At 47.3% G+C, this 18,972-nt stretch overlaps 1 protein-coding gene across 2 annotated transcripts in view; it reads left to right on the top strand.

The window, feature by feature from the left end:
- SLC6A17 (solute carrier family 6 member 17) overlaps positions 1-18,972 on the top strand; it is a 296,779-nt gene that overhangs the window by 254,982 nt on the left and 22,825 nt on the right. For both annotated transcript variants that reach the window (XM_063955024.1, XM_063955025.1), the window contains 2 exons: positions 12,853-13,012; positions 14,133-14,295. In XM_063955024.1, the coding sequence (XP_063811094.1) occupies positions 12,853-13,012; positions 14,133-14,295 (323 nt within the window). The remainder of the gene's footprint in view (positions 1-12,852; positions 13,013-14,132; positions 14,296-18,972) is intronic.

The raw sequence follows: 18,972 nt of genomic DNA, 5'->3' as shown, positions 1-18,972 counted from the left end.
ATCTGCATTTTCGCTCATGGTCATTCAGACGGTCAATAGGCAGAGGATTTACCTGACACTCTGCGTGTGTATACACAGATGCTGATATTTGCGAGGCTGCCGGTGGGCGTCTGAATCCATTTCCAGGGGGCTACAACATTAGCATATTTTCAGACAGTAGCTGCGTACAGGATCGCATCTGCAAAAGCATTAGTGTAAGTAACCCTAACCCTCCTTTCTCTTACATCCTAGAGGATGCTGGAGTCCACATTAGTACCATGTGGAATAGGGGGTCATTCCGAGTTGATCGATAGGTAAAAATGTTTGCAGCGCAGCGATTAAGTGAAAAAGCGGCACTTCTGCGCATGCGTATGCGGCGCAATGCGCACACATGATGTACTTTCACAACAGCTGATGTAGTTTTACACAAGATTTAGGGAGGCTTTTCATTCGCAATGTCCGCCGCAGAGTGATTGACATGAAGTGGGCGTTTCTGGGTGTCAACTGACCGTTTTCAGGGAGTGTTCGGAAAAACGCAGACATGCCAGGAAAAACGCAGGCGTGGCTGGGAGAACGCAGGGCGTGTTTGTGACGTCAAATCCGGAACTGAACAGTCTGAAGTGATCGCAAGCGCTGAGTAAGTCTGGAGCTACTCTGAAACTGCACATTTTGTTTTTGTAGCCGCTCTGCGATCATTTCGTTCGCACTTCTTTTAAGCTACAATACACTCCCATTGGGAGGCGGCATAGCGTTTGCACGGCTGCTAAAAACTGCTAGCGAGCGAACAACTCGGGAAGACCACCATAGACGGGTCCACTAGGAGCCATTGGCACTTTAAAAGTTTAATAGTGTGGGCTGGCTCCTCCCTCTATGCCCCTCCTACCAGACTCAGTTTAGAAAATGTGCCCGGAGGAGCCGGTCACAGCTAGGGGAGCTCCTAGAGCTTCTTTAGTTTTATTATTTTCTAAGAGTTAGTTAGGCACAGGGAGGCTGCTGGCAACAGCCTCCCTGCTTCGTGGGACTTGGGGGGGAGTAGTGTCCGCGCTGAGGGGTTCTAGCCACTATCTCCACTGACAGGACACTGAGCTCCTGAGGGTGATGATCGTTAGCCGCCCCAGGCGACCGCTCACTCCCACAGCAAGCGGGGAGCCGGTGTCAAGATGGCGGCAACAGGGTGGGACACAGGGTGGTACACAGTGCGGCACCCTGATCCAGCGCATATACCCTACACAGGTCATCAAGGCTGTCAGGGACCTCGGTAACGCTGCCAGCACCATTCCTCAGGCCAGTATAAAGAAGTGAAGAGCGGGTAGCAGCGCCATGTTCAGGGGGCGGTGCTTCTGCTCAGAGCAACCCAGCAGCGTTCAGCACCATTTTCCTGCCTGCAGATCCAGTACATGGAGAGCTGTCCCTCCACGCAACTCCAGCTATCCTGTGCGGTACCAGGGGGTTGTAGAAGGGGGGAGGCTGTGTAAATACTGTGTAGTCTATTAAGGTACACAGTCAGCGCCAGGTAGTTGTATTATATCTATCCAGGGCAGCGCTGTGTGTGGGTTGGCTCCAATCTCTGTGTTTCTCTGTGGCATACTTGGGGGGAAACTGTGTCTGACATTTTCCTGTGTGTATGTGTGTGTGTGTATGTATGTGTGTGTGTGTGTGTGTGTGTGTGTGTGTGTGTGTGTGTGTGTGTGTGTTTGTGTTTGTTTCTCACATAGCCATGTCTAGGGACTCTTTGTCTTATGCTGCAGAGGACATTTCCTCTGAGGAGGAATCCATTCCATGTACACAGGAATGTAATGTTTTGTCTCAGATACCTATTACTGAGCCTGAGTGGTTGACCTCTATTAAGGGAATGTTCTCTCAGATCTCTACTAGGGTAGCTCATACTGAGACTGAAACTCAGGTATTAAAGAAATCTATGGCAGTTTGGTCCGTATTCCTTCAAAATCCCCTAGCATATACCCACAAAAATGTGCACTTGCCCAGATTATGCAAGATGACATGGATACTGAATTGGACACGGCTGACGGTGATGGGGATGTGCTGGGGGTGGGGTGGGGGGGGGGGCAGCATTCCTGGATAAGGGGGTGCAGCTCATGATTGAGGCTATTAGAGATGTGTTAAACATTTCTGACACAACACCTGAGCAGGTTGAGGAGGCTTACTTCACAGATAATAAGAAAGCCTCGCTAACCTTCCCTGCGTCTAAAGAATTAAATGCTTTATTTGGAAAATCCTGGGAGAACCCGGAGAAAAAGTTCCAGATCCCCAAAAGGGTTTTGGTTGCCTTTCCTTTCCCTGAGGAGGATAGGAAAAAATTGGAAAACCCACCCATAGTTGATGCATCGGAGAAGGTGGTTTTACCTGTCCCTGGGTCTAAGAACAGGCTGATCGTAAGATTGACACTACGCTCAAATCCATATACACTGCTTCAGGGGTGGTACCTCAAATAGATATGATGTCCTTGCGTCTCAACAAGAAACTTCGGAGGTACTGTTCCAGGTCGAGAGACCCACAAGCAGTGGCGGTGGATGCCCTGGTAACACCATGGGTGTTCAAGTCAGTGTATGTGTTCTCTCCACTTCCACTCATTCCAAGAATTCTAAAGCTTGTAAAAAGAACAAAAATTCAGGCGATCCTCATTGCTCCGTACTGGCCAAGGAGGGCTTGGTACTCGGATCTGCTGGATCTACTGCTGGAAGATCCAAGGCCTCTTCCTCTTCGGGAGTATCTTCTACAACAGGGGACATTCACTTATCAAGACTTACCACAGCTACGTTTGACGGCATGGAGGTTGAACGCCAAATATTAGCTCGGAAGGGCATTCCGAACAAGGTTATTCCTACCCTGATACAGGCTAGGAAAGGAGTTACGTCTAAACTTTACCATCGCATTTGGAAAAAGTATGTGTTTTGGTGTGAATCAAAGAAGGTTCCTGCAGTGGAGTTTCAACTTGGTCGGTTTCTCCTCTTCCTGCAAGCAGGTGTGGATATGGGCCTGCGTTTGGGATCCATAAAGGTCCAGATTTCAGCTTTATCCATTTTCTTCCAGAAACAGTTGGCTGCCGTCCCTGAGGTTCAGACCTTTTTGAAAGGGGTTCTGCACATCCAGCCTCCCTTTGTGGCGTCGAAGGCACCCTGGGATCTTAACGTGGTGTTGCAGTTCCTGCAATCGGATTGGTTTGAGCCCTTACAGGAGGCTGAGGTCAAGTTTCTCACGTGGAAGGCTGTCACTTTGTTGGCCTTAGCTTCTGCTTGATGTGTGTCGGAATTGGGGGCTTTGTCCTTTAAAAGTCCCTACTTAAGCGTCAGCAGATTCTTCCAAAGTGTCGGCTTTTCATATCAACCAACCTATTGTGGTGCCAGTGGCTACTGACTCCTCTATTGCATAAAAGTCCTTGGATGTTGTGAGGGCTTTATAGATCTATGTGAAGAGGACGGCTCGTCACAGAAAATCGGACTCTCTGTTTATCCTTTATGATCCCAAGACAATTGGGTGTCCTGCTTCTAAGCAGATGATTTCTTGCAGGATCAGGTTCACTATCCAGCATGCATATTCTATGGCAGGATTGCCGTGTCCAACATCTGTTAAGGCCCACTCTACTCATAAAGTGGGCTCTTCCTGGGCGGCTGCCCGGGGTGTCTCGGCTTTGCAGAGCGGCTACTTGGTCTGGGTCGAACACGTTTGCTAAGTTCTACAGGTTCGATACTTTGGCCTCTGAGGACCTAAAGTTTGGTCAATCAGTTCTGCAGGAGCCTACGCGCTCTCCCTCCCGTTCTGGGAGCTTTGGTACATCCCCATGGTACTAATGTGGACCCCAGCATCCTCTAGGGTGTAAGAGAAAATGGGATTTTAATCACCTACCGGTAAATCCTTTTCTCGTAGTCCGTAGAGGATGCTGGGCACCCGCCCAGCGCTTCGTTATCCTGCAGTGGTTCTTTGGTTCAGTACTGCTTTGTTCTTAGTTAAGTACTGCGTTTCTTTACTGGGTTCAGTAATGTTTCAGCTGTTGCTGATTTTTCAGGCTGGTTAGCCTGGTTTGCCTTGTGTGTGTGAGCTGGTATGAATCTCGCCACTATCTGTGTAATTTCTTTGTATGTCTGTCTCCTCAGGCACAGTTTCTAGACTGAGTCTGGTAGGAGGGGCATAAAGGGAGGAGCCAGCCCACACTATTAAACTCTTAAAGTGCCAATGGCTCCTAGTCGACCTGTGTATACCCCATGGTGCTAACGTGGACCCCAGCATCCTCTACGGACTACGAGAAAAGGATTTATTGGTAGGTAATTAAAATCCTATTTCTGCTGCGTGGTACACTGGGCTCCACAAGGATTAACATCGGGGTGTAGAGTAGGATCTTGATCCAAGGCACCAACAGGCTCAAAGCTTTGACCTTCTTCCCAGGATGCATAGCGCCGCCTCATATCACCCCGTCTTCGTGCACAGGAGCTCAGTTTGTAACTTGGTGCCATGCAGTAAGCAGGCAATCAACAGGAGGACTGCCTTTGCAGCCCATAATATAGCTTGAATTGAAGAAAGAAGAAAATCTTTGAAGACTTCAAGGGGTGCAGCTTTTATGTATGTCATAGGACATACTGTACTTTGCTGCAGCTCTATCACTCCCCCAGCGGCGCTGTGTCCTCCCGTGCCCTGGTTGCCGGGTACCTACAGCGGAGGCTCCGGTGTATTTCCTGTCAGTCACACACACCCTCCGCGTGGCCACAGGTATAAGGGGAGGTAAGGGGTCTCTTTGGCCAGCTATTACCGCGATCCGGCACGGCCGTGGGAGGCGGTCCGCGCGCACTGGCGTGGACACTGTAACTGGGCAGCCACTCCACTAGTTGCCGGGACCCTGGGCACAGGTGGGGCTTTTTCCTCTTATAAAACCCAATTTTTACAAAGCTCGCAGCGCCCGGTGGGGAAGCCAGCAGGGGGATATGTCCTAACCTGTAGCCCCTCCCCCAGCCCCAGGGCGCCATTTCAGTGAATGTTCCCACCCTGAGTTGCATATCTCTCCCTCACTCCCTGTCAGTAGCCATCACAACGGAGCTGCGCTGTTCCTGGGACTGCTGGGGCAAATCCTCCTCTGTAAAGTCGCCTGACTGCCAGCGCTGTGCATTTTACAGGTCACTACAGTATTCTACCTGTCACTGGGACAGTGTTAGTTAAGAAAGAGTGCATACATTCAGGGCTGTGTGGTACAAACACCCTGTGATATACATCCAGTATCTACTGTGTTTTGTTATATCAACTGTGTTGATAGCCATACTGAGTATTACTTTGTATTGCTAGTCCAGTGCAGTTTTATGGTGTATCATTTCTGCATAGTACGCTTGTGACTATATATGTGTGTGCATCTACCTGCTGCGTGGCTGCCATATCGAGTATTTCACTCAGCGTGCTACTCCTATATTCTGTAACCTGAGGGGCTAAGTGTGTCAGGTTTTCTGATATAATATAGGTATTTCACAAGATATACTTGCTGTGTATTTTTCTTTGTGATTTATAGTCACCATATATCTCTTGGATTCCCAGTTTGTGCTGACAGAAAAGTCAAACTGCACTGGGAGTTCTTGCTAGGTATATTGCTGCTAAGAATTGTACAGGGTTGCCCAATATTGTGCTTATTGTTATGTCAGCTACACGAGGCAACGGAGCTGGGGCTTCTCCCACATTGCGTGGTGGTGATGCTGCGGACATTTTGGAGGAGAATATGGCAGCAGAGAGTTCAGGTTCAGGGGGTTCCTTACCCCCCAGTGGGTCCGTAGCACCAGGGGCAACAAATGACCCACCTTGGGCTACCTTTTCCACGCTGTCAAACATGCTTGTAACTAAACTGGCGCCCCCTGTGGGACCACCTATGCCAATGCAGCAGTTTATGGTCCCTGCAATTAATCCGCCATGGGCAGATCAAATCTCCACTCAGTTACAGCAATTGAACCGGTCACTGACTAAATCTAACTCTCACTCTCGCCCACCTACAGTAAGACTAAAATGTCTTCTAAATGGGCCATTACCTCCTCGCAATCCACTGCTATCCCGGACACATCCTCTAAGGAGGATTGTGCATATACCGACCCCACAGTCACTGACTCAGATGCTTCTGATGGGGAAGGGAAGTCAATGGTGGATGTCCCTGATTTGATTGAGGTGATCAGGCTCATTCTTCAGGTCTCTGATGAACCTGAGCCTGCTGCGGTCTCTAAAAATCCAGACAGATTTAAACGTAAGAAGGTGGTTAAACAAGTTTTACCTCATTCCCAACACCTGGCTGACATAGGTCAGGACTCATGGGATAATCCGGGAACAGAATTCACACCGCATAAGAGACTGTTGGCTCGCTATCCTCTCTCTTCGGAACTATGTAAAAAAATTGGGAAACTCCTCCCCCTGCAGATTCTCATGTGGCGCGCATGGTAGTTTCCTCTGCTCTGCCAGTAACTACCGTTACCTCTGACAGAACTGACGGATAGACGTGTGGAGGGTTTTTTGAAAGCAATTTACACCCTAACGGGGGCTGTGCATAGGTCAACCATTGCAGCAACTTGGGCTGCTGAAGCTGTTGAGGCGTGGGCTCAGGAGCTAGAGGCGGAGCTGCCTTCCAACGCATCTGCGCATGCTCGACAATGTCTCTCGTATATTACCACGGCTTCTTTGTACCTTAAGGAGGCGGCCTCCGATGCCGGGGTGCTGGCGGCCAAGCTGCTATTATGTCCGTCTTGGCCAGACGTATCCTTTGGTTGAGATCCTGGTCGGTGGATTTGGATTCCAAGAAAACCCTGGAGGTGCTTCCTTTCAAGGGAGACATTCTCTTTGGAGAAGACCTCAATAAGATTGTGGCTGATTCGGCTACTGCTAAAACAGTTGGCCTACCTAGTATGGCTCCTTCCACGCAGAAGGCTAAAAGTACTTTCCCTCGGCCCTTTCGTCCTCCAGGTAAAGCAAAAGGTCAGGCGTACCCAAACCAAGCTCATGCTTCCAGATCTGCCAAGCCCAGACCGAAGCGGGCATGGGCTGCCCGTCAGCCAGCTTCCAAAACTGACAAGCCTGCTGCAAGGGCGGGCCTCCCTCTGGGGGATCCCAGGGTTGGGTGCCGACTTCTAGGTTTTGCCCAGGAATGGTTGAAGACCACTTCCGATGCCTGGGTAAGGGAAGTCGTCGCTCGAGGTTACGCCGTACCCTTCAAGAATCGTCCCCCTCATCGATTTTGCCTGACAGATGTTACTCTGGACCCGGCAAAGGCAAACACTCTGCTTTCGGTGGTACATTTCCTTCTGACCACAGGAGTGGTAGTACAGTTGCCTCTGACTCAGAGAGGCAAGGGGTACTATTCACTGCTGTTTCTAGTCCCGAAACCAACGGGTCCTTGCGGCCCATTGTCAATCTAAAGGGTTTGAACAAGTATGTGCGGGTCTCCAAGTTTCATATGGAAACTGCGCTCTACTGTTCTGGCCTTGGAGCCTGGGGACTATATGGTCTCCGTGAACATACAGGATGCCTACCTGCATATTCCTATTGCAGTGTCTCATCAGCAGTACCTGAGGTTTGCGGTGGGCAACCTACATTACCAATTTCGGGTGTTACTCTTTGGTTTGACAACGGCTCCCTGAGTTTTCACCAAAGTAATGGCAGTCATGACGGCTACACTCCTCCGTCAAGGGGTCAGGATCCTACCGTACTTGGACGATTTGTTGATCCTGGAAAATTCCCCAGAACTTCTCCTGTGTCATCTAGATCTGATGGTCCAGTTCATGAAAGCCCACGGGTGGCCAATCAACTGGAAGAAATCCCCCCTGGTTCCTGCTCGGAGCATGGTATACCTGGGAGCGTTATTTGACACTCACAGCCAACGGTTGTTCTTGTCTCAGGAGAAAGTCCTGAAGCTTCAGCACAGGATTCGATGCTTCCTATCTCGTCCGCAAGTGTCGATACATTCGGCGATGCAAGTGCTAGGTCTCATGGTGTCGGCTTTCGACATGGTGGAGTGCGATCAATTCCATTCTATCCCTCTGCAGAAGTTAATTCTGACCAAGTGGGACGGCCTGCCTCACCGGATCAGATCTCACATGATCTCCTTGTCTCCGGAGGTCCGCCTGTCACTGAGCTGGTCGCTTCAGGACCAACTATTGAGCAGGGGCCGTCCCTTCTGGATATCCAACTGGGTCCTGCTGACCACGGATGCCAGTCTGAGAGGTTGGGGCATGGTGTTGGAACAACACTCTCTTCAGGGTCGGTGGACCAAGGAGGAGTCTCTACTCCCGATATATATTCTGGAACTGCGGGCAGTGTTCAATGCGTTGACAATGGCCCAGCATCTAATACAGAACAGACCTGTTCAAGTACTATCGGATAACGCCACCATGGTGGCGTACATCGATCATCAAAGCGGCACTCGAGGCCGCATGGTAATGTGGGAAGTATTAGGGATTCTTCAGTGGGCAGAACGCCATCGGCCGGCCATATCCGCAGTGTTCATTCCGGGGGTCCTAAACTGGGAAGTGGACTTTCTCAGTCGTCAGGACGTACACGCTGGAGAATGGAGCCTCCATCCAGAGGTGTTTCAACTTCTCGTGGACAAGTGGGGCCTTCCAGATGTGGACCTGATGGCGTCTCGACACAATCACAAGGTTCCGGTCTTCGGAGCAAAGACAAGGGATCCTCAAGCAGCGTTCGTGGATGCTCTGTCAATCCCATGGAACTTTCGGCTGCCGTATGTGTTCCCTCCGGTGTCACTTCTGCCCAGAGTAATACGGAAGTTCAAGCAAGAAGGATGAAACCTACTTCTGGTCGCTCCAGCGTGGCCCAGGCGGCACTGGTTCTCTGATCTACAGGGCCTCTCGTTGGATCATCCCCTTCTACTTCCACAATGACCAGATCTCCTCGTTCAGGGCCCTTGTGTTTACTAGGACTTGGCCTGTCTGACTTTGGCTCTTGAAGCTTCCGTCCTGAGGGCCAAGAGGCGGTCGTTCAAACTATGTTGAAGGACCGTAAGCCGGTTTCTGCTCGGATTTACCATAGGGTCTGGAATGCTTACTTTACTTGGTGTGCGTCTCATAATCATGATGTTTTCAAGTTTAGCATGGCCAAACTGTTGGCCTTCCTGCAACAGGGCCTGGACTTAGGCCTTCGTCTGGCCTCCCTCAAGGTTCACATTTCTGCCTTGTTGGTTTGGTTTCAGAGAAAGATTGCTGCCCTACCCGATGTTCATACATTCACTCAGGGCGTATTGCGGATTCAGCCTCCTTATGTACCGCCTGTGGCCCCTTGGGATCTGTCGGTGGTTCTGGAGGCCTTGCAAGAGTCTCCGTTTGAACCTCTTGCATCTGCGGACCTTAAGTGGCTCTCCCTTAAGGTTTTGTTTTTGCTGGCTATCGCTTCAGCTAGTAAGGTCTCGGACTTGGGTGCCTTAGCCTGTAAGTCCCCCCATTTGATTTTTCACTGTGACCGGGTGGTTCTTAGAACGTGACCGGGTTATTTACCCAGGGTGGTGTCTTCCTTCCACCTTAACCAGGAGATTGTGGTTCCGGCCTTTAATTCTCCTGAGTTGTCTCCCAAAGAATGATCTTTGGAAGTGGTATCTCTGTGAAGAGAACATCCTCCATTAAGAAATCTGATTCTCTCTTTGTACTGTTTGGTTTTCGCAAACGTGGCTGGCCAGCTTCCAAGCAGACCCTGCCCAGATGGATTAGAATGGTGATTGCACATGCTTATGTACAGGCTGGTCATCCAGCTCCTGCTACCATTGAAGGCCATTCTACTCTGTCTGTTGGACCTTCTTGGGCAGCCCACCGTGGTGCGACCCTTGAACAATTGTGCAAGGCGGCTACCTGGTCCTCAGTGAACACGTTATATGCCTTCGATATTTCCGCCTCCCAGGATGCTTCCTTTGGACGCCAGGTTCTTGTGACCGCTATATTGCGTCCCCTCCCATAGGGAACTGCTTTAAGACATCCCCGATGTTAACCCTTGTGGAGCCCAGTGTACATCGCAGCAGAAAACAAGATTTATGGGAAGAACTTACCGTTGTTAAATCTCTTTCTGCAAGGTACACTGGGCTCCACAAGGCGCCCACCCTGACGCACTTTGCTTTTTTGGGTTGGTATAGCATTAGCCGCTGACACCCTCCCCTGTGGTGAGTGTGTAGTTTATGTGGCTACTCATGTTTTGTCGTCTCTGTTACCTGCTACTGCATTGGCCTGGTTAACGTAACTGAGCTCCTGTGCACGGAGGCTGGGTGATATAGGAGGCGGCGCTATGCATCTTGGGAAGAAGGTCAAAGCTTTGAGCCTGTTGGTGCCTCGGATCAAGATCCTACTCTACACCCCAATGGTAATCCTTGTGGAGCCCACTGTACCTAGCAGAAAGAGATTTAACAATGGTAAGTTCTTACCATAAATCTCGATTTTCCTACAGCCTAAACCTTCCCCCCACTCCCTGCAGCCTAAGCCTGGCCCCCCCCCCCCCCTCCCTCACAGTCTAAACCTGAAGTTTTGCCTAGGATGCCAAGAAACTTTGCACCTGTGCTGCCTGTCTGAATTCCAGCGCCGGTATTCTGACTGCCAGGATCCCAGCTACATCCCAACAAACACCTTGATAAATGCACCTGTAAGTAAGATGTTGTATTCTAACTAAGGATTTCTTTTAAAGCAAACTTATCTCCATAGATGATTGCAATTTAAACCTTGATGCATCTGACTTAATGCATTTTAATAAATGTTTATAACAGTATTTTTATATCTTCCTGAATGTTTTAATATTCAACATGTTCTTGATTGGATTGAATAAATGTAAATCAGCGTTATGCTGCTGTTAAAATTGAATTGCCTTATTTTGAAGAAACAGTGGTTATTCTTTTTTATTCTAGTCTTTAAAAAAATATTTTTTGCTTGAGGTTTTGTTAAAATGTATGTTTAACCAACATTTGCAGCAACATAACGCGAAGTACAAAATCATACTATAGGTATTAATTTTCAATTCTTAGCCTAAGTCCTTATTTCAGGCAATAACATGATTTGAGCAGTTGCCATAAATGTACAATACATGTTTCATTGGTAAATACACAATTTTAAACCTGAGGTGTAGATAGTTAACACAATGCTAGCACTGAGAGGTGTAAACAATGCACTAAAAGTGAAAGTAAAGCGCAACAGAATTTGCTGTACTATATAAGAAACTTAATAAATACAAATTAAATAAAGTGAATATAAAAACAATAGAGAAGATAGTTTAGCCAGGGAACAAGGCTCAGTAAAGAAAAACAGGGAGCAATTGTGGGAGGGGTAAGTAGAAGCATTAAAGATGTGCTTTTAAGAGAGTAGTAAAAAAATAACAAATATGGTAAGAAATGCTACAAGTCTTGCAAACAATATAGGAATTCATAGAGCCTTGTGGAATAGCCTATGAGATGCAGGCACAGGTGCGATTCCGGCAAGTCTGTCCATATTTTTAAAGCAGCAATAATTTAAAAGACAAACCTTAGCCTTTGAAATTATTGTTACTTTCAAAATAGGAGCAGACTCGCCAGAAGCTCTCCCGAGCCTGTATCTTACAGGCTATTACATAAGACCCTTACAGGGAAATAGCCGCAGGATGCACTGCATGGCCTCTGCTCCTCAGCCATTAGAGGCCGGTGATCAACCCACCACTAGCCCTGAGGCAAAACTTAATGCAACCTCTAGAGGTGCAAGCAAAAATATGTTCTAATTGCTGCTTCAACGCTAGAAGCGGGTTGATTGCAGACTTCTAATTGAATAGCTCTGGACACTTTGCCTGGGAGAACTGGGCTACTATTTTTTTTTTTTTTATTTGTATATTAAACAGAGACAAAAATCCAAGAATATTAAACACAGAACACCTGCCAAATAAACACTAAAAATCATATATTTACAGCTGCCAAAGAAATTAGCTTTATTCTTTTGCAATTATGTTAATTCCTGTGCTATAAATTATGACTAATACAATGTCTAATGGCTTCTGCAGAAAGCGGCCAATATAGATTAGTCAGTAGTAATGGAAGCATAATAACACCTACTGAATCTCAATGAAAACAGATGTGTGTTCATATTTCCCTCTTTGAACTATTATGTGTGACAGACATACATACATTATAAGTATGTTCTCCAAACAACCCATGTATCTATATAAGCAAGGACTGTCTCATGACAGAACTACTGAAAAATAATTCCTTTAACTGAAGCACTGACATTTTTTTTTTTTTTTGTATATATATTGATATTTGCAGTTTATGATCCAGAAATTAAATGCATCTGCACCGTCATAATTAGCCATGTTTTAGCTTTTCTGCTATCTAAAGGGCCCTACACACTGGCCGATTTTTTGAAAGATATGAACGATCTCGTTCATAAATGAACGAGAACTCGTTCATATCTTTCAGTGTGGAGACTCCTGCGATGAACGATGCGCGGCCCCGCGCTCGTTCATCGCTGGTCTCCCGTCGGCTGTGCATGCAGGCCAATATGGACGATCTCGTCCATATTTGCCTGCACTTCAATGCAGCCGCGTGACGGGGGGAGTGAAGAAACTTCACTCCCCCAGTCACTGCCCCCCCGCCGCCGGGTCGCTCGTCGGCCGTATCCGCCGTCGGGCAGCTCGGCGGCGGGTCGGCCAGTGAGTAGGGCCCTTAAGAGTTTTATGTGTATGCATCACTTTGGAGAGTGCAGACCTTTGGCTCAGCATGTTTATGGATATGATAACTTTATTGATTCAAGTGGATCCTGAATGAGGAAGTTCTTCTGGTATCTGAACTGTCCCGATCCACTGTGGGTTGCATGTATAACTCGCATGTTGATACTGTTACATTCATGTTCCATGCACATCATTTCACTGTATATTTTTTCTTTCTGCTAATAATTGTAGTCAGCTGTTGCATCCTTGCCTTCCTGCTGGGCTTGATCTTTGTTCAGCGTTCTGGGAATTATTTCGTCACCATGTTTGATGATTACTCAGCCACACTACCACTCACCATTGTGGTCATCCTGGAAAACATTGCAGTAGCTTGGGTGTATGGCACAAAGAAGTAAGAATTCTACAGCTCCATGACTGTCAACACCTTTACACCTGAACTTCCTCCCTTCCAGTTTGATCTTTCTGTCTTGTACTTCATTTACAGACTACATAACGAAGCAGCAAAATAAAAATATGTCATAAGTTTAAAAAAACATTTTTTGCCCATGTTAAAACAGCAAAGATGTATATATAATTTGGCTGTACTATAAAAGTTTTCTATTGTTTATTTATTTTTTACAAAAAAGAAGGATTTATGTTCATTTTGCTCTTTAATTAAACAGAAAGTGCTCTTTATGCAAATAATATTAGTCTTCAAGGCAATATTGGCCAGATACTAACGTAACCGATTGTAATTAAATTTGGGGGAGAATGATCAAATCTTGGAGAGAGATAAAGGTGCAAGAGATTAAGGGGGATTTCCCCAGATGTATCCAATTAGCTCCAAAGGCAGCCTGATGCCAGCTCTTACCAAGGATGTTTGGGGGGACTTGCTGAGGTTCCCCGAAATAAAATCCTGATACTGTAAGTGCCCTGTTTTCGCGATCACTGACGTGCAAACACATAGGTCAGGGATCCCATGTGTTTTCACCCGAAAATGGGAACCTTTTCAGGTGAAAAAAAAGGGCTTTAATTGGATTGCCCGAATATAAATTGGATTGGCCCAAGATCATGGTAAAAGTCTGTTTTTTTTCGCCTGAAAGCTGGCTAACTTAATTCCCCCTAAGTACCAACCAATCAGCTTCTAACTCATTTTACAGGCTATGCTAGAAACATGACTGGAACTTATTGGCTGTTACTTTATCTCTCTCCAAAATTTGATAAATATCCCCTTCTCCCCATTCTCCACTCTGTATTTTTTATTTTATTTTGCTTCTAGTTCCAGTAGTTAGCTATAAAAAATACTATAAAAAATAATATTTATTGACTCAATTACAATAAAAAAAAATCACAAATGTTGATTTCTTTGTTGAACTTGAAAGGGATTTTTTTAAATAATTAGTACATTACCATAACAATGATAAGAGCTAACACTTCCCCCCCATTCTCCAAATGAGCAGTGAGGGATATTTGTCTTGTTTGTGTATTTTTCTGGACATTGGTTCACAAAAGTTCTGCCTCTGTGTTCTCAGATTTATGCAGGAGCTCACAGAAATGCTTGGATTCCGCCCGTATGTCTACTACTTTTATACTTGGAAGTATGTGTCACCAATCTTTATGGCAATTTTGCTGTCAGCAAGTGTAATCCAACTATTTATCAGTCCACCAGGATACAGTGCATGGATCAGAGAACTGGTGAGTAAAGTATGCACACTACCAACTGTAAAACATAAAGTACAGAAGGCTAATCAGAAAAAATAAAAACCATTAAATATATATATATATATATATATATATATATATATATAAAACCAGAGGTACTGAAACAGGGCTTCTGCCCAAATGTCCATATTAGGTCATTCTATCCTTCAATGATGCATTTATTTCATGTGTAGTCCAATTCCTATATTTCAGGTGGCAGCCATAGATCTCCTATGAGACCGTTGTTGTGCAGTCTTAGTTGTAAAAACTGGAAAGAAGGGGTGAGAAAGGCGCTCTATAGTGTAGTCATTTTTCAAAACATATATAATGAAGGATGTGGTAATGTGCGTACCAAATAGTGCCGAATTAAGTGCTCATAAGTATGGTCTTTACTGGGGTCGTCAGTCATGATGCTGTCATCAGCAGACTTGAAAAGTGGAAACTCTCAGCATGTCAGTCAGGTCCCCTTTAAACTCCCAGACTCTCATTCAATCCAGTCAGTGATTTCCATGTGAAAAGAAAAGTTTTACTCCCATAGTGTAATATTTTAAAATCACTGGAGATTAATTTGGTGCAAAATAAATAAAAATACAATTTAGCTTACATTAAGCAAAGCTGGAGAAGTGCCGGTATAGTGCCTTGAATCCTCAACGCATTTCGTCACTTAAACCTATGCTCACAGGCTGGACTTCATCAGGAGCATTATTTATAGGCATATTACTAATTGACAATGCCATCTATGGCATTTCCGGTAATTTCCCAGTTCCGCCATCTTTGATGTTACCGCGCATGCACGGGATTGGCTAGAGATCGCAGTAACCACTGTATTGTAACTGCACATACGCGTGATGAACTAAAGATTGTGGTAGCAGCTGAGTTCAACCGTCCATGATCTTACCGCGCATGCGCGCGGGTGTCTAAAAGCCGCTACATTTGTAGTTCTTTCATGAGGCCCTCATTAGTATTATTTCATAAATAACTCTATTTCTCCTTCATCCGTAGTGGGCCACTGGAGTGTAGATACAGTGGGGATATAGTAGGCAGTAACTGTGAGCTGACACTTTAAATTTATAACCATGTGACTAGCTCCTCCCCTACTATGTCCCCCCTCCAAGCCAGTCTTTATTTTGTGCCCAAGGGAGCTGGTCACTCTTGGGTTTTTATTTTTCTCTTCTTTTTTTTTCTTCTTTCTTCACAGACTGGCAGCTCTGCCTCTGCCAGTCTGCACCGCGGGAGCTGCCGGCGGGGTCCCATCGCAGCTGCACGCGGCTCGGGATGGTCCCCGGTTGAAGGAGACACTGAGCTCTCTGGAGATGGCCGGACACCGCTGCGTGCGGCGCGTGTCAGGACCACTCCATCAGCGGAAGATTCCGGCAGCAGGGCAGCGGTAAGTATGACAAGCCTCATGGCTTAGAGCACTAATGCTCTGCACTATGGTGCATATGGACACCCATCCCCCCCGCTCCACTCTGCTCCCCAGCCCGGCTCACATTGCCGTCGGGGGATACATCTCCCCGCTGCGGTCAGAGGTGCCTTTGCATGTTTGAATTAGGCACCATTACGGGGAGGTGCTGCCATGGCTGTGACACGGAAGGTTTTCCAATGTCAGAAGTGTTCTGCAAAATTCACCTAGGGACAGTCTGTGAATTCCCTGTTATGTGAGGATTGTGGGTCGGAGCCATCTGCTCAGCCCTCATCACCGCCCCAGAACACTCCTGTTTGGACGACACAGCTCACAGAGGTTATGTTCCTGTTAACTAGGGAACTGAAAGCTTCTAGGGATCATGTATTGCACCTATTCTTACTAATTTTGCAGTACACTACATACAGGGCGGGTATTGCCTTCCCTTTATTATTCCTTTGTTTCACACTTTTTTCTTGTAGTGGGCTATGACCAGAGTCTATTAACAATGACACTTGGTACTAATACTGTTTGTAATTTGGGGAATGTGTGTAGCATCAGACAAATAGCCGCTGTGGCTCAGTATGCTAATAGCGGGGACATCTGAACACAGAGACCCGGGTTTGAATCCCAACGAAAACCAGCGTTAAGGGAAACGTGCCTGTCACTGCACGTTATAGTGCAGGGATTACATAGGGCTACACTTCTTTAACCCACCTTTTCTCTTTTCTTTCAACTAAACGTAACACTCAGGACAGTCAGAGAATTCCCTGTAATGTGAGGATTAGCCCTCAACGCAGCTGCAGCACGCTCCCGTTTGAACAGATCAGCTTATGCAGGTAATGTCGCTGTCAACCAGAGACCCCGTCCGTCATTTCTCCTCTCCAGGTTTCTAAAAGGAGGTTGCTAACCTCAATGTTACACAACTCTGCGGATGAGAGGCCTGTCTTGGAGGAGGCGATAGATGTCCAAGATACTGATGACGTCGGTTTTCTGTGGAGTCTGAACCAGTGTCTCAGGATATCAAGGCACTTTTTGCAGCAGTTCGTCTGGTGCTACAGGTAATTGAGTCGGAACTAGACATTTCACATCTCTCGGGGCGCCAATGAAGAACTGACAGCGACTTTTCCAGTTTCAGATGAGCTGGATGTGCTCCTGTCGGCGGCCTGGAAACATCCGGATGCACAATTGCAGGTATCAAACAATGTTTGTCTTCCTATCCCTTCCCCGCAGATAGCAGGAAACGATATGAGACCTCTCCAAGTGTATACCCCTCGATGTATCGCCGGGCCAAGAAGCTGCCGGTTCCTGGTGCAACCTTGCTGAAGGAGCCGTCTGAGAGGAATATGCGGCAGTAGGAGTTCTACTTTGTCCGGCGCAGGTGGGTTGTTGGGGAACAATTGTCCTCTGGGTTACAGGACGGTTTGCATCAGGATCAGCTGATACCTTTGGCAGATCATATTCAAGAATCTGCTTTATATTCTTTTGTGGTCTCCAAGGACGTCTGTATCCTCGGAGCTAGAATTTCCGCTTTGGCCATCTTAACCTGACGACCTCTAGGGCTGCGACAGTGGCTGGCGGATTTTGAATCCTAGTGGGCAGCAGAGACATTGCCCTTTACGGGCTTGGTTGGGAAGGATCTTACTGCCTGGATTTCTCAGGCCATTGGGGGTAAGTCCTCTTTTCTTTCCACTGCTGCTCCAGCTCCAAGACGGACCTATACCGGTCCTTCCTTTCGATCCTTTCGTGCCCCTTCCAGGTTTCGAGGCTATGACAGGGGCAGTACCTCCGTCACCAGGGGATCTCGAAGTAAGAGGCAGAGGTTCAACAATCTCGGGCCAGTCTGATGGTAGGTCCTCCACCACACCCACCGCATGATGGGCCTCCCTCCCACCTGGGAGATCCCAGGGTGGGCGCTTGTATGTGGTTTTTCAGGGAGGCCTGGGTATGCTTGGGTTCGGTTTCTCATCACTTGCGGTTACATACTCGATTTTAGAGTCCAGCCGCCTCAGTGTTTCTTCACTGCGGGTTTGCCGATTTCTGACAACAAGAGTCGTACTGCAGGCGGCGTTCCAGATGCTTCTATCCGCAAGGGTGCTGATCCCTGTTTCATCGCATCATCGGAAACGGGGCTATTTCTCAGGCCTTTGTTTTTCCCATACCGAAGTCAGATGGCTCGGCCAGGCCTATTTTGATCTTAAAGGATCTCATTCCATTTTTGAGGAATCCCTTCAGTCTGTTATTGCCAGTTTGGTGCATAACGGGTTTAGGCGTCCTTAGACATCAAGGATGCCTGCTTACTGGTTCCCATTTGGTTTCCTCATCGGTCTTTTCTACGATTCGCGATACAGGATACTCATTTCCACTTTCAGACCATTCCGTTCGGTCTCTCTTCCGCTCCCAGAGTGTTCATGAAGGTCATTGCAGTCAGGAGGGCCTTACTTCACAATCAAGTAGTGACGTTTGCTCCCTAGCTGGAAAATCTGCTGGAGACCCACTCTGCAGATCGGTTGCTTCAGAATATCCAGGTGATCCAGGATCTTCTGATTCGGCACGGGTCTCATTTATGCCCCTCGCACAGTTTCTGTTCTTGGGGATGATTCTCAACACGGTTTGTCAGAGGATTTTTCCTTCCTCAGGACCAGCTCCTCTCTCTTCAGCCAAGTGCGGCGCTGAGAGAGGTCACCAACGTCCTCCTCTGAGCAGAGGTAAACAATCTTCATTCCAGGGCTGGTCAAGCCGACAGGTAGGGCACCCGGGTGAGTGGACACTCCATCCCCGGAGTTTCGTCAGCTGGTCCACTGTTGAGGGTGACTTCCGATCGACCTTATGATGTTCCGACTGACTCTTCAACTGCCTCTTTACTGCTCTCGGACGAGAGCCCTGGCGGCTGTAGCCGTGCATGCCCTCACGGCTCCTTGGAACTTCTGGTTAGTTTATCTTTCCTCCTTTCCTGTTACTACCTCAATTTCTGCAATGCATAAAGTGAGAATGTGCGCTAGTCCTCCCGGTGGCTCCAGATTGGCCGTGCAGGACTTGGAACTCCACCCTGCACCTATTGTCAGTAGAGAAGCCTTGGCTCCTGCCTCTCTGGTACAATCTACTTCAACAGGGTCCTTTTCTTTGTATAGCCTTACACATGCTTCGTTTGACGGCGTGGCTGTTAACAAGACCTTCTAAGACGGAAGGAGTTCGGTTATACCTACTATGCTCCGAACTCAGAAGTCAGTTACCTCATCTCACTATTACCACTTTTGGAAACTTTTTGT

The sequence above is a fragment of the Pseudophryne corroboree genome, chromosome 2, assembly GCF_028390025.1.
Source record: "Pseudophryne corroboree isolate aPseCor3 chromosome 2, aPseCor3.hap2, whole genome shotgun sequence".
Classification (NCBI taxonomy): Eukaryota; Metazoa; Chordata; class Amphibia; order Anura; family Myobatrachidae; genus Pseudophryne; species Pseudophryne corroboree.
The sequence above is the reverse complement of the archived record's forward strand: the minus strand, read 5'-3'. Positions and strand labels throughout refer to the sequence as shown.